General features: G+C 37.7%; 1 protein-coding gene across 1 annotated transcript in view; it reads left to right on the top strand.

Moving 5' to 3' along the window:
- The window catches only part of DNAH5 (dynein axonemal heavy chain 5), a 202,723-nt gene that overhangs the window by 119,035 nt on the left and 67,162 nt on the right, over positions 1-16,526 (top strand). The window contains exons 52-54 of the mRNA XM_029217285.1: positions 3,328-3,458; positions 7,024-7,177; positions 7,701-7,968. Of these exons, the coding sequence (XP_029073118.1) occupies positions 3,328-3,458; positions 7,024-7,177; positions 7,701-7,968 (553 nt within the window). The remainder of the gene's footprint in view (positions 1-3,327; positions 3,459-7,023; positions 7,178-7,700; positions 7,969-16,526) is intronic.

Here is a 16,526-nt window from a genome sequence, read left to right as displayed (position 1 = left end):
GAAATGTTTTTTTCTGGGTTTTGCAGCCCAGATGATGCATTTCTTCACTTTGGGTATGACATTAAAGGCATGTGTGCCTCAGTACAGGTCCTTGACTGTGTTTTCCCTCACTCTCAGCCTCTAGTGTGCCTGCTCTGGGATGGGCCAAAGAATCCACGACTGGAGTTTCTGAGCCAAAATGCTACATTCCTCACTGTTTTCTAGGCCAACGCTCTCTTCTATACTCTTGCTTTCTGTGTACAGTTACATCCAAACTCTGTCATGTGGGTGTGAGCCTTGAAATATGTGACCTAGTTATAAGACATGATAGAAGCCAAGAGACAGGATTGAAGATGAAAACTGCAGCAAAACAGGATGTGATCTGAAACCAAGTGTGTTTCTTAGTTCCTTTCTTAATCAAAATAACAATTTTCTTTTAAAACCAAGAATATCTCTGCGATATCTCTTTTGCCTCTTTGGTTAAAGTTCAAATCATGGTGTGTATTGTTTTTCATGATCTAGTCCTTGCCTACCACTCTACCCCTTGTGCGTGGTGCTCTGCTTAGGGTGTAATCCAGAAAAATCAACTGCTTGTGCTTAAACACATCCTGATTCCAGAGCACCTCATCAGTGCTGCTTCCCAGCACGTGTTGTGTTGTATAGAATTTATCTGTTTGTATTTGTCTTTTCTGCCAGACTGTAACCTCTGTGAGGGCAGGCACCCACTTTATTCCCCTTCATATTCACAGGATGGAGTATTGCTGAGACAGGCACACTTGTGATGCTTGATAAATAGGTTTAGAATTTAACCAAGTCCCCAATATGGCCCTAAACAATGCTTTGCACCTTATTTCCTGATATTTCCGTACCTGGTACTGAAGTTCCCATCCCTATGAGGACACCTCAGTCCTTTTGCTGATTCTGAGACTTTGTGCATCCCATTCCCTCTTCTTAAAATTTAGCTCACTTCCTCCCAGTGTGCCATTTTCTTGGCATCATAAACTTCTAGTTATCGTTCAAGATCTAGATCAAATTCCAGCTCCACACCTAAGACTCGCCTTCACAAGCAGTGTTGTTTCCTTTGCATTCTTTCCAGTTGCCATCATTCTTATCCACCCCAGCATTCACCATGGGGCATTATTGCATGTTTCTATTGATAGGTCTCTCAGGATGTGAGCACCTGTAAGGCAGGATGGGCATTATTAAGTTTTAAAATATTTGCTAAAGAAATTAAAAAATGAGTATCCGTATGTTACAATCTATAGATAATAGGACAGGATAGTCCCATTTGAAGTTCTCACTTGACTGTGTTTTCTCTTATAATTTCTGTTTTTAACTAGATTATGAGTTTTTTGAGTCTGCTTTTAAAGTCTTCTATTTGTTTATATATGATCATTTGTCAAATATGTTTTAAGGGCTTCTCATGTGCTAGAAACTGGGAATGGAAAACTTTAGTTTAACACCTAAGCCCAGTTGCAGGAAAAGGTGTTGGGATGAAAGTTTCTTATACTTGATTAACAACAATTATTTAAAACCCTAATATATTCACCAGCATCAACTAAAGGAAATGGTTTATGAAAAAAGTTATATATTTTGAAAAAGTTAACCAAGAAACAACACAGACGATTCTAGGATGGCCTGCAGTAGCTTCTTACCTGTCTTATCTATCTATGCCTCTTGAAGTAACACCAGGGAAAGAGTAGGAATAGACACTGGCAAAATCCTAAGAATTCTTGCCAGTACCACTCCTCCCCTGCCTATAGCAACTTAGGAGAGCATCACATGGAGAGGCTGAGTAGGAGGCTGGAAGAGCAGAGCATATCACTTACTAATCTTACCGGGATTGGTGGACCAGGTTCTTAGGTCCACAACAAAAAAATGGTCTCCATTTCCAAGGGCTCACACTAAATTGGGGGATATAATCCAAAAGCAGTGGTAGTCCCAATAGGAATAGGGTATAGCCCCTGCCAGTGGAGGGAATCCTGAAAAAGGATGTTTAACAAAATCTTGTTAGAATGCAGAGCCGAGGTTGTGCCAGAAGGCTTCTGCCAGCACCAGAGAAGTGATCCTTTCTCAGCCCCCAGATAGCTTTCTATCATTAGTTTAGAGAAAAGCTGGCATTACAGCAAAACTGCAGGCTCAAACTGCAGTTAGGAGGGAAAGACAGTCATCACATAAGGTGAAAAGTGCATCCAAGAGAATTCTACGGCGAATCCCCTTTAGGTGGGGTTGGAGACCTGATGGTGAAAGTAGTTTATCAAATACAAATAAAGCCAAAGAATCATGGACTTTTACCACAAATATGACCTGGAATGGTCTGGGGCTACTGACTGGCATAGAGTGGACTTGTGGTCTACCCGTAATCACTTAGTAGATACCTTAGGTATCACTGTCTTTGCCAAATAATAAGAAGAGTGTTTATGCTTATTTTCTTCTTTTTAAATTCCATCATCTATGCCATATTTTGGAAATTTTCTTGCCTTCTATTTAAACTATGTTAGTTTTCAAATGTGGAGGATACTCTAATTAACCTTGTGTTCTGTATTCCAAGGATACACATTGTTTTGAAATTTCTCTTCTTTTTCCTATCCTACTGAAGTAGATTGGCAAACTAAAAGGAAACCTCAAAGTCCCCTTTATTTCTCTCCTTGAAAACCCAGAGCAAGCCACAGTCTGGGCTGTCTGATGACTTTTCTCTACTGGTCTCCTCCTATCCTAGTTTCCTAAAGGCACACGCCCCGCTCCCCACCCTGTCCAATACTTCTTAAACACTGTTATATTTCAGAAATGCCTTCATTAGTCCAACCAGTATATCTTTCTATTCTGATCCTAAGACATGTACAGCTTCCAAAATGCTTATACAGGCATACCGTATTTTCTTGCCCTTTGCTTTAATGCACTTAGCAAATATGCAATTTTTTACAAATTGAAGATTTGTGGCTACCCTGTGTCAAGCAAGTCCATTTTTCCAACTTTTGCTCGCTTCGTTTTGCTGTGTCATGTTTTGGTAATTCTCACAATACTTCAAACCCTCTATCAGCAAAAAGATTATCACTCACTGAAGGCTCAGATGATGGGTAGCATTTTTTAGCAATAAAGTATTTTTCAATTAAGGTATGTACATTGTTTTTTTAGACATAATGCTATTGCAAAATTAATAGATAGTGTAAACATAACTTTATGTGTACTGGGAAACCAAAAACTTGCTTTATTGCAATATTTGTTTTATTATGGTGGTATGGAACTGAACCTGCAATATCTCCGAGGTATGCCTGTGTTGAATAAATAGGAAAAAAGTGGAATATTTGCACATTAAATGATACATGCTTTTTCTGTTTCATATTCTAGATCTCACGTATCATTCGTACTCCCCGGGGAAATGCCCTCTTGGTCGGGGTGGGTGGATCGGGAAAGCAGAGCCTGACCAGGTTGGCTTCATTCATTGCTGGCTACACTTCCTTCCGGATCACTCTGACAAGGTAACACGCTTTCGCTTTAATTAACCTGAAATGGATTTTGATAAATGGTTCTCAGAAGCCACTTGGGGTTAAGAATGCGTTTTTCTTATACATAAGGGAATCACAATCGTTTTTCTTCTTGAATATTGACTTATTATCCTCCCTTTTCAACCTCTGTCATAGACCATGAACATTTCACATGAATGATTTACTTTTGAAACACTTTAGCCTCTCATTTCAGTGAACAGATGCCTCTCTGTTTTCATGTTATACTTGATATGAGTATTGTGTATATTCCTTTTAGTGCATTTCAAAAGAAATTTGTCCCTACTAAATGTTAATTCAGGTTTCAAGAATGTTATTAAACTGGAAAAACAGACGAAAAGTTTATGCTGATTTACTCATTCATACATTTAAAAATATTCATTGAACACCAACTGTGTGTCAGGCATTGGCTCAGTGCTGAGGTACACGGTAAGCAAGATAAACCTGGCCTGTGTCATCATGGAATTTACAGCAATTCAATGGGGACAGTTGAGCAACTCATTCAATAAGATGTGATACGTTAGGTGCTCCCTCTGATAAGGAAATAAATGCAGACCAGACCAGAGTCTGTTGAAACATGAGGGAAGGACTCCTAATCTTGTCTAAGGGATGGTCAGAAAAGGCTTCCTGGAGAAAGAGATGTTTCAGCTGAGACATGAATATGAGTAAGAATTATCTCAGAGAAGAGAAACAGTAAAGAATGTTCCAGGCAAAAGGATCAGCACATGTGAAGTTACATTTGAGGGCCTGGAAGCAGTTAAATATGGCTGGTATATAGCATAAGGTGGGAAGTGGGAAAGGAAGAGAAATGGAGGTCTTTGAAGGTATCATAAGGAATTTGGACTTCATCCTAGAGCAGTGGGAAACCATTAATGTGTCACCCCTTGGGGAGGCATGTCACATCTGCATGTGGAGAAGGTGGAAGAAGGAGCTAAGCTGGAAGGGTTATAAGCCTGTCTCAGGGATCTCAGTAACAGATGGTGGTGTCCCGAGGAGTGGAAGTGAAAGAGGAGAAAAGAGGGAAGATTCAAGATATCCTTAGGAAGCTGGAGCTTTTGGACTTGGTACATCCTGGTTCTGGCTTGGTAAACTGGATAGTTGGCGCTGCTACTCATCAGGGTAGGGAATCCCAGAAGAGTTGTCCTCGGACATGTGTGTGCAGTGCGGGGAGAATTAGGAAGTGGAAAAGGAACATGTAGAGAGGCTAAACAGAACTTCAGGATCAACCGAGATAAGGCGAGAAGCAAGAGGCCAGTTTGGGAAGTTTATTTGGGCTGAATATTATTAGAAGTTAATTTCTAGGTGTGAGAGTCTTGCCTGTCGGGCATTGACGGAGCGTTGGCTTGGAGCTGTAGGTAAAACATGCAACTGATCTATCTCACTGATGGAGGGCCATAGCCACCTGCTGGGACAAAGGTTGGAAATGATTAAACATTGGGTTTGGAGATCCGAATACTCAAGTTGTTGTTGTTACACCTTTTATTTGGTCTAAATTACTGGATTCTGCTTGGAGAATCAATCTAAAACGTTACTGTGTCTTTCAAGTACTGAAACAGAGAGAAATAATCTTAGTTGCCTTGTGTATAATTCTTCTAGTTTGTGGATAGAAGCAATGTTAGATAAAAGATAACCTGTACAGGAAGGGGATTGAACTCTGAGATTTTTGTTCCTAACATTTTGTATAAAACCTTATCGTTTTCAAAGCGCTTTTACATGCGCAGGCTAATTTGATCTTCAAAAGAACTTTGTGGCTTTGTGGGTTAGCAGGACATATCACAGCTGAGGTTCAGAGAGGCTATGATTTGCCTGAAGTCCCAGATAAACCTGGGAATTAACCACAAGATTTCTGGTTTCTGGTCTGCCATGACTTTAACTACACCATGCTACCTCAGAAAAAATACCTCACGAGTCCTCTCTTAGTGATAAATTGGTTCCTCTGCAGGTCATATTGGGACTGCTCCAGTACTGATGAAAAGGAGGGTCAGGCCTTCTCTGGATTCTCATAACCTTCCAGAGACGATCCTACTGCCTTAGCCTTTGCATAGCCACATGACCAAGGCTCAGGAAGCAAGGGCCTCTCCTTTGGGAAGCACAGCCATTTGTTAGATGACTCAGGTCATATTATTTGAGGCAGGGGGGTCCTTGAGATCCAGGGGACTGGACTGAAAGTTTTCCCCATATCACAAGAAGCTGGGGAGAGCTATTTTCCTTTGTCCTCTCTCTCCCTCCCCACCCCTCTTCCTTCCTTCCTTCCTTCCTTCCTTCCTTCCTTCCTTCCTTCCTTCCTTCCTTCCTCCTTCCCTCCCTTTCTCTCTTTATTCTTTCTCTCTTTCTCTCTCTCTTTCACGGGACTGTGTCTTTGAACATTTTTTCTGGTATCTCAGATCTCACTTTTCTAGCAGTCTTCTTGAAATATTGATGCATGGTAGTGGTATTTCTGGTTCTAGGGTTTAGGTTTTAAACGTTAAAAAAGCAGAGTATAGAAGTTAAATATTTGGTAGCTTTTTAAAAATCAGAAGGCCATTTGCTCTTGTGCTCTGAACTCTGAGTTTATTTAATGACACAAAATTCAAATAATAATTTAGTGAGTCTGAGTCTCCAGGACTGGAATATTTTAAGTTTTACTTTTGGCAGTAATGGGCTACTCTATATTGTCTAACATTTCATGATTGCAAGTTGACTTCCACTAAGTGATTGCTTTGGATGTGAGAGATTTAGAGTGGGATATTTAATGTTTCCAACGATTCTACTATAGTGCACTGATTGCTCAGAAAACTCTTTCATGTGACGTCCAAAGATGCAATGAAAATAGTTGTGTTGGGAATGAGGAGGGTGCAGTTTACAGTGGGGCATTGCCCTCACCCCATATAATGAAGGCTTGAAATGCTTTACTTTAGATTAGTTCAATTTATGAGGTATCTTCTAAAATATCAATTGCAGATGGGTGCTTAGTAAATATTAGAATTTGACATTTCCCTTACCTTTTTTTTTTTTTTTTTTTTTGCGGTACGCGGGCCTCTCACTGTTGTGGCCTCTCCCGCTGCGGAGCACAGGCTCCAGACGCGCAGGCTCAGCGGCCATGGCTCACGGGCCCAGCTGCTCCGCGGCATGTGGGATCTTCCCGGACCGGGGCACGAACCCGTGTCCCCTGCATCGGCAGGCGGACTCTCAACCACTGTGCCACCAGGGAAGCCCTCCCTTACCTTTACCAACAAATATTTTCAAAATGAAACATGTATATACATTCTGATGGCATTATGGTGTGGTTAAAAATTATACTTTTGCTTCAGGTTGATTTTTCACTCTAGATGTTTTTTGTGTGTAAAAATATAATGTTTTATAAAATGTGGAGTCTTAAAAATTATTTTAATTTCTGCAAGTAAATATAATGAACAAGTAATATTTACATACAATAAAATACCTGTCTGATGGCACAATATCAGCATTTTTTGTTAACCAAATGGCATAAAGCATTGTTATAAGGGTCTTTCCTTCCCATTAACATATTTTAGCTGATGACACGATGACAATATTTCTTTAGGTCCTACAACACATCAAATCTGATGGAAGACCTGAAGATTTTGTATAGAACAGCTGGTCAGCAAGGCAAAGGAATCACTTTTATTTTCACGGACAATGAGATTAAAGATGAGTCGTTTTTGGAATATATGAATAATGTTTTATCATCGGGTGAGGTAGGAGCTCATTTATTCTTGATGTGTTTTGCCTCTTCAGATTCCCTCCAGTGTTAGAGCTCTGTGTATTTCCTTCCGTTAAAGTACTGAATAAGTGCTATTATTGGGATTAGGTGGTCAGCAGGAAGAATGGGTTTTTCTGTTGGGTTTTCGAAGAATAAAAATCCCAATCAAAACGTGGAGCTATGCATTGAAAACGTTACTGAAAGCTCCAAGTGAGAAATGGAAAAACGGAAGAAGAAGGTTGCAAGGAAAGCTGGTTGGATTTTTGATATGTCCATTTACCCCCTTAAAAGGCTATGACTTTCCAGTTAGTAATAGAATCATTTGTGTATTTTAAAACACGGTTTAAAATTCTGTCTAATCTTCCATCCTATGGAACATTAATGCTTCTCTTATTCTATACATGAAAGGTGAGTTTAAGGACACAAATGAAGGAAAGAGATTATACATATTGAGCTGTATATTTTGATCTCTTTTCATATGCCTGTATTGAATTTGAACGTCTGCACTTTTCTCAAAGGTCTCCAACCTATTTGCCTGCGAAGAAATTGATGAAATTAATAGTGATCTCATATCAGTCATGAAAATAGAGTGCCCCAGGCGCCCTCCTACGAATGAGAACCTGTATGATTACTTCGTGAGCCGGGTCCGACAGAACCTTCACATTGTGCTCTGCTTTTCGCCAGTGGGGGAGAGATTTCGAAATCGCGCTTTGAAGTTTCCTGCCCTTATTTCAGGATGCACTATTGACTGGTTCAGCCGATGGCCTAAGGATGCCTTAGTTGCTGGTTAGTGTGGTGGAAATTTTTATATCAGAGTTTCTGGTTTACTGTGTGTGTGTGTGTGTGTGTGTGTGTGTGTGTGTGTGTGTGTATTTATATTCTGTGCTCTTTGCTGTCTCTCTACTGGATTGAGCCAAAAGTCACTTTGTCCAGGGTTTGAGGGTTTTTGCAAGACTGTGCTCTCTCTCCTTTGGCAGCATTTTTTTTCCCAGAGCGTGATTATCAGTGAATGAGACCTTCAGTCTGTGCCTCCTTGGGTTAATTTACAGTGATTTTAGTGTTTTCATTGTGGTGGAAAGCTTTGTCTCAGTTGGTCCCCAGGCCGGTTCTAGGATGTCACAGGAGGACACTGAGGTTTTGATCTCATTTGTGTTCTTTTTTAAGTGGGTTGGCCAACCTCAGAGTAGTTTAAGCCAAGTATCTCTTGGACGTTTCCTTCTTGTGGCTGCAGTGCTGGAAATCCAAGAGGAAAATGTTGTCAGCCATCCTCTGATGGCTTCTGTGCCTGAAACAAGATGTTAAACAGAGACTTCTATGACTGGAGCCCTTGCTGCTTCTGCTTCTGTCTAATCTTCCATCCTGTGGAACATTAATGCTTCTCTTATTCTGTACATGAAATTGAACACAAAAGTTGTATAGGAGATGTTAGAGATCATCCCTTAAGTTTATGGTTTTTTCAGCTTTTGGTGAGAAATTATCTGTGGCTGTTTTAAAGGATAGAGATAGGTAGGTCTCACCTCTGACCTATTGTAGCAGAACTTCAGAAGAACCCTGATTCAGGGCAGTAGTTTTCAAACTTCTTGTCTGATTATTGTGTTGTCATAATAATTAAGAGGAGTCTTGTTTTCCAGTAAAACACGACAGGTAGCCCTAATAGATAAAACAGCGAAGAGCAGAGGACAGGAAGGACTCTGAAGCCTCACCCTTTCACGGTGCTGCCAGCTGCTTCTTCCGCATCTGCCTCTCCAGCTATGTGTACCCAGTATATATATACACACACATATATAGTATATATAATTCTCAGCACACTACTCTTGATGATAATGGTTTTTCTGATCTGTGGCTTTTAAACACAAACTATTTTAATATATTTGAAGTACAAATGTACAGTGTTGTCTCTTATAAGATTTGAGAAAACATCCATGATTTAAAATTTTAAGTCCTGTTAAAATTTGAATACAACTAAGGGTAAAACTTTAAAATTCCTTGAAGTAGGATATAAATGCAGAGCACAAAACCACAGTAGTTAAGAGCTATTTTAAGTTTACTATGAACTGTGATAATTAGTACGCAAGTGGTTTGTAGAATATCATGTAAGGTATTATTATTAATAGTAAAAATAATTTCAGGTGACCAACACTGTAATATACTATAATTAGGATGACTTAATTTAAATAACGGAGCCCTTCCTGGCAAGTCTTTATTTCAATTGTCCCTTCTATTGCAAGATAAAATGTTGTTCCTTTGTTGATTTCTCACAAATCTTCCCCATTGTTTTAAATCTCATTGCATCAACCCAAGCCAAGGTTACATAGAGGGCAGGGAAGCTTTCATTTCTGTGTCAGCAGTTCCTAGCAAGTGTCCTGACTTTCATGCATGCATCTATTTTTTCGTGTATTCAGAACATAATTATTGAGCTTCATACGCCATTTATGGAGCCAGGCTTATTGGAGGGCAAGGCAGACTCATTTCTTTGCCCCAGATCCTCTTCCCTGGCAAGCTCATCCACAGGCTCCTGTGTAATATGCCCCATCAGTTTTTATCTCTGGTCTCGTCTGTCCTCTGGCTTGAAATCTGTGCACTCAACTGCCTGCTTGATATGTTCTTGTAGATGTTTCATAGGCTCCTTAAACTCAAAGTGTCTAAAACTGAACTGGTTCAGCTCTGGTCACTCTCTCCCAGGAAGTCCCACGATTGTCCATGAAACTTGGCAACAGAAAACTCTTTGTCTTTAACACCTTTCTTTTCTTCAACTCTCAAGTCTGCTCCATCACTAAGTCATGCCAATTTTGTCTCCTAAATATTGGTGGGATCTACTCAACTCTTTCCCTTTCACTGGCATCCTAGGCCAAGCTATCATTGTAACTCACCTGGAAAACTCAAAGAGCTTTCTAATGATCCCTCCTCCTCTTTCACCTGTCTCTCATCCATCTCACGATGCCGACAGAACAGTGAGGAAAACATAAACCCAGTCACGTTGCTTTCTATTTAAAACCTTCCGCCACTCTTAGAAAAAAGCAGTCTCTAGCTTGGCCTTCAAGGCTGGGAAAAGCTGACCCCACCTACCTCCTCAGCCTTACCTGAGGTCACTTTTTCCTCCTGATCTGTTCTCCTTGATTCTTGAATATGGCCTTTTTTTTCACATGCAATGCCCTCCTCCCTCTGTCTGGATACTCCTGGCTCAGCTAAATGTCACTTCCTCAGGGAAAACTTCCCCTGCTCCCACCCCCTCCCAACACCCCCAAAGCCAGTTCCACTGTTACATATTTCACAGCACTCTGTGCTTTTGCTTCCTGGGACTAACCACAGTTTGCAATTTAAGTACTTAGTTGTATGATTTGATTAATGCTTATCTGTCCTGCTAAACTAAAACTCCGTGGGCTCAAGGACTACATATCTTTGTTCACAATTTCAGCAGCTACCAGTATTCAACACCTACAGTGTTCAGCCAATGGATCAGACTGTCAAAATTCATCATCCTTCAATAATATGGCCCTAACTTACTTGCACTCTTCTCTAATCCAACACGAACCTTCTCTTGGTTTTTTTCAGATATACATCTTTTGTTTGATTTCTGAGCATCCTTTAATCATCTTTATTCTTCCACACATAGTCCCCCTTTATCAAGAATCTTCTCTCTCATCTTTTTTATCTAAGTTCCAAAGCTTAATCAAGACCCATCAGATCCTTCACTCTTCCTTTGTTTGCTTAGGAATATTTTTTCCACATTTTCTTAAACCTCCTATATCTTTAGCACTTAAACTTTATATAATGCACCTAGGCATTTCAATCTTTTCAAACCTTTTGATAACCAGTGAGCTTTTGTGACTATGCCTCCAATCTAGCCTAGTAAATATTTACAGCCAGTATACTACATGAATATATAGTACTGTGATAGTCACAGTAGTGGATAAAATAATTATAAGACATGAGACATACCTCCTTCCTTTTATAAATATAAAATCTTGTTGGGAAAACCAGCATCTACACTTAATACCAACCTGCCTTATGTTATTTTGAAAGAATACCATCTGTAGGTATTGGAAGTACTTCAATACATTTAGGGATTTAAGTGTTATATATTCTTTTTAGAAAATTAGCAGGAAGCTTTCTAGAAAAACCATTTACATTGCTTTTATTATCCTGATTCTGAATTAAATTATTATCTCCAGTCACATTAATGAGAAAATATATCATTTTTAGCATATTTTATTTATATTATAATAAATATTTTCTATAAAAGTATTAAATTATTGTGTATTTTTCTAATTTATTTATTCCTTAAGATATACTTTATTTTAATTTTTTTAAACCACTTTATTGAGGTATGGATGACATAAAAAGATCTGTGCATATTTAATATATACAACTTGACAAGTTTGGACATAAGTATACACCTGTGAAACTATAACCTATGCCATAAACGTATCCATTATTACCTCTGAAAGATTCCTCCTCATTTGAATGATGAAAATGATAATGATTGTTTTGTGATAAGAACACTTAACGTAAGATATACCCTCTTAGCAAAATTTTTTGACTATACAATACAGTATGGGTAACTATAGGCGCTATGGCATACAGAAGGTCTATAGGACCTATTCATATGTATAACTGAAACTTCGTATCTTTTGACTAATACCTCCCCATTTCCTCCTCCTAGCCCTTGGCAACCACCAGTCTACTCTCTGCTTCTATGATTTGATTATTATTAGATTCCTCATGTGAGTGACATCATGTATTATTTGTTCTTGTTGTCTGGCTTATATCACTTAGCATAATGCCCTCCAGGTTCATCCATGTTTTTGCAAATGGCAGAATTTCCTTCTTTTTTTAAAGGCTGAATAACATTCCATTGTATGTAAATACTGCATTTTCTTTATCCATTCATCCGTGGATGGACACTTGAGCTGTTTCCCTGTCTTGTTTATTGTGAATAATGCTGCAGTGAACATGGGAGTGCAGATATCTCTTCAGGATCTTGATTTCAATTTCTTTGGATATATACCCACAAGTGGGATTGCTGGATCATATGACAGTTCTATTTTTGACTTTTTGAGAAACCTCTTACTGTTTTTCATAGTGGTTGTACCAATTTACATCTCCACCAGTAGTGTACGAGGGTTCTCATTTCTCTACATCCTGGCCAACACTTGTTATCTTTTTTTTCCCTGATAATAGACATCCTAACAGGTATGAGGTGATATCTCATTGTGGTTTTGTTTTTTTTTTTTATTTTTATTTTTTTATTGAAGTAGAGTTGATTTACAGTTGTGCTGGTTTCAGGTGTACAACAAAGTGATTCAGATATATATATATATATATATATATATATATATATATATATATATATATGTATATATTCTTTTTCAAATTCTTTTCCCATATAGGTTATTACAAAATATTGGGTATAGTTCCCTGTGCCATATAGTAGGTCCTTGTTGTTTATCTATTTTATATATAGCAGTGTGTATATGTTACTCCCAAATTCCTAATTTTTCCCTCCCCCTCACCTTTCCCCTTTGGTAACCATAAGTTTGTTTTCTATGTTTATGAGTCTGTTTCTGTTTTGTAAATAAGTTCATTTGTATCATTTTTTTTTTAGATTCCACATATAAGTGATATCATATATTTGTCTTTCTCTGTCTGACTTACTTCACTTAGTATGATAATACCTAGGTCCATTCATGTTGCTGCAAATAGCATTATTTCATTCTTTTTTATGGCTGAGTAGTATTCCATTGTATATATTACCGCATCTTCTTTATCCATTCATCTGTCGATGGACATTTAGGTTGCTTCCATATCTTGGTTATTGTAAATATTGCTGCAGTGAACATTGAGGTGTATGTATCTTTTCAAATTATGGTTTTCTCTGGATATATGCCCAGGAGTGGGATTGCAGGATCATATGGTAGAGCTATTTTTATTTTTTTAAGGAACCACCATACTGTTCTCCATAGCGGCTGTACCAATTTACATTCCCACCAACAGTGTAAGAGGGTTTCCTTTTCTCCACACCCTCTCCAGCATTTATTATTTGTAGACTTTATTTTTTTATTTTTATTATTTTTTTATATTATTTGTAGACTTTTTGATGATGGCTATTCTGACCGATGTGAGGTGATACCTCATTGTAGTTTTGATTTGCATTTCTCTAATGATTAGTGATGTTGAGCATCTTTTCATACCTTTGGTCAACTGTATGTCTTCTTTGGAGAAATGTCTATTTAGAGCTTTTGCCCATTTTTCAATTGGGTTGTTTGTTTTTTTGATGTTGAACTGTATGAGCTCTTTATTTTGGAGATTAATCCCTTGTTGGTTGCATCATTTGCAAATATTTTGTCCCATTCTGTAGGCTGTCTTTTCATTTTGTTTATGGTTTCCTTCACTATGCAATAGCTTTTAAGTTTAATTATGTCCCATTTTTTTAGTTTATTTTTTATTTCCATTACTCTAGGAGACAGATCCAAAAAGATATTGCTGTGATTTATGTCAAAGAGTATCCTCTGTACTATGTTTTCCTCTAGGAGTTTCTCATTGTCGTTTTGATTTGCATTTCCCTGATGATTAGTGATGTTGAGCATCTTTTCATATACCCGTTGGTATTTATATTCATATATCTTCTTTGGAAAAATATCTGTTTAGTTCCTTTGCTCATTTTAATCAGGTTACGTGTTTTTTTGCTATTGAGTTGTAGGAGTTCCATATATATATATATATATATATATATATATATAAATATCTATAAAAATATAAATATCTATAAAATATATAAATATACAAAAATATATATATTTAACCCTTTATTAGGTTTGCAAATATTGTCTCCCATTGCATAAGTTGCCTGTTCATTTATTGATTGTTCCCTTTGGTGTACATAAGCTTTTTAGTTTGTAATCCCACTCATCTATTTTTGCTTTTGTTGCCTGTGCCTTAGATGTCACATCCAAAAAATCATTACCAATTCCAATGTTAAGAAGCTTTTCCTCTACATTTTCTTCTAAGACTTTTATGGTTCAGGTCTTACATTTAAGTGTTTAGTCCATTTTGAGTGAGTTGATTTTTGTGTATGATGTAGGATAAGGGTCCAATTTCCTTCTCTTGCATAGGGATATCCAGTTTTCACCATTTACTAAAGAGGCTATCTTTTCACCATTGTGTATTCTTGGCACCCTTATTGAAGATCATATGACTGTACATGTGTGGGTTTATTTCTGGGCTCTCTATTCTGTTCCATTGGTCTACATGTCTGTGTTTGTGCTAGTACCATGCTGTTTTAATTTTTGTAGGTTTGTTATATATTTTAAAATCAGGACGTGATTCTGATTTGTCCTTGCTCAAAATTGGGAGTCTTCTGTGGTTCCATATGAATTTTAGCATTTTTATTTTCTATTTCTGTATAAAATGCCTTTGGAATTTTGATAAGGATTGTATTAAATCTGTAAATTACTTTGGGTAGTATAGACATTTTAACAATATTAATTCTTCCAACCTGTGAACATATGATGTCTTTCTATATATTTATATCTACTGTAATTTTTTTTTTTTTTTTTTTTTTTTGCGGTACACGGGCCTCTCACTGCTGTGGCCTCTCCCGTTGCGGAGCACAGGCTCCGGACGCGCAGGCTCAGCGGCCATGGCTCATGGGCCCAGCCGCTCCATGGCATGTGGGATCTTCCCAGACCGGGTCATGAACCCGTGTCCCCTACATCGGCAGGTGGACTCCCAACCACTGCGCCACCAGGGAAGCCCTGTAATTTTTTTATTAGTGTTTTATAGTTTTCAGTACAAGTCTTTCACACCATTGGTTGAGTTTATGCCTAAGTATTTTATTTTATTTTTTGATGCTCTTGTAAATGGTACTATTTTCTTAATTTTGGGTAGTTTATTCTTATTGTTTAGAGCATTTTTCTAATTTAAAGATACTCAGAAAAAGCCAAGTGTCCTCCTCTTTATCCCACACGTACCATAAATACTAGATTTTGTAGTAATTACATTGCTTCTGAAAAAAAGTGAGATTTATATATATATGAATTTAAATGGACTGAATCTCTAGATGAAACATTTAAAGAATTATACACTTTAGTTTATTTCATAAAATTCTTGTCCTTCCCACCATTTAGTAATCTCCATTTTGGCAAATCTTTGTTTCTATCTTTATATGGAGTTGTTTTGAATTGCTTCTAAGTATCTGTATTATCTTTGTTCTGGTGATATTGTATTTCTTAATGAAACACTATGATTGCAAAGTCACTACTAAATCAATTAAGTTCATTTAGATTTCTCCAAGGTAAAGATAATTAATAATGTTCTACTAGACTCTGTTTTAAATCAGCAGATTATTATTAAAATAGGCCATCCTTATTTGTAACTAAAGTTTCAACAAAATCAATAGCATATATATGGCATATATTTCTTTTCAAAGAAGGCCATTTTAGTTATGTAAGGAAACTGGCCCTCTTTGAAAATTATTACTTGATTTATACTATACAAGATTTTGGCCTTAGGAGTTAGTCACCACTGCTTCTGCAACTGCTCACAACTAATGGTGTATCATAAAGACAAAAGAGGCAACTGTACACAATAACCACTCAGAAAGTAATACCAGCCATGTAGTTCCCACTGTTTCCCAGAAAAACTAGCATATTTTGTTTACGAAGCACATTAATCAGAAGATATTTTTGAACTTCGGGCTTCAATGAAAAAATGTTTGTTAACAGTCTAAAAACTCTATATAGTTTTGTTGTATTTGAATTTCTAAATCAAGGTCCTGTAGGCACTGGAATTCATCATCTTGGGCTTTGAATTCCAATCCTCCTACCTACAGGCAAACTTCTCTAAGCTTCATTTTCCTTGTGTATAAAATATACATATCACTTAAGGATATCCTAAGGATTAATTAATAAAGTTTTGTGGTTTAGGATCTGCCAGGATTAGATATGCTTGCCTTCTGAATGTAGAAATTAAGAATCTGTTTGGCTGTAAGAGAAAACCAGAGCAGCAGTGGCATAAACAAGTAGTTTTTTTTTTTTTTTTTTTTTTTTCGTTTTCCTCCTACCAAGAAAGGACACGGATGTGCAGCCTAGAACAAAGCCAGTGGGGACCTTACTCCTAGCTTGCTGTCATCCTTAGGGTGTGCCTCTTGTTCTTATAGGCACAAGAGGGCTGCTACATCTCAAGGCTTTGTGTCTGTTGTTGTCTCATGAAGCTTTGCCTTTTATGTCAGGACAGGATTCTTCCCCAGGGACTTTTGTCTGCATGTCTTTGGCCAGAACTGAGTCACTCCCAGCTACATGAGGATTTGGAGAATCAAAAGACTTTTAGTTGGGCAGATTGTTACT

Source organism: Monodon monoceros, unplaced genomic scaffold (assembly GCF_005190385.1).
Source record: "Monodon monoceros isolate NGI ecotype Baffin Bay Population unplaced genomic scaffold, NGI_Narwhal_1 Super_Scaffold_12, whole genome shotgun sequence".
NCBI lineage: Eukaryota > Metazoa > Chordata > Mammalia > Artiodactyla > Monodontidae > Monodon > Monodon monoceros.
This window is presented reverse-complemented; position numbering and strand designations above follow the sequence as displayed.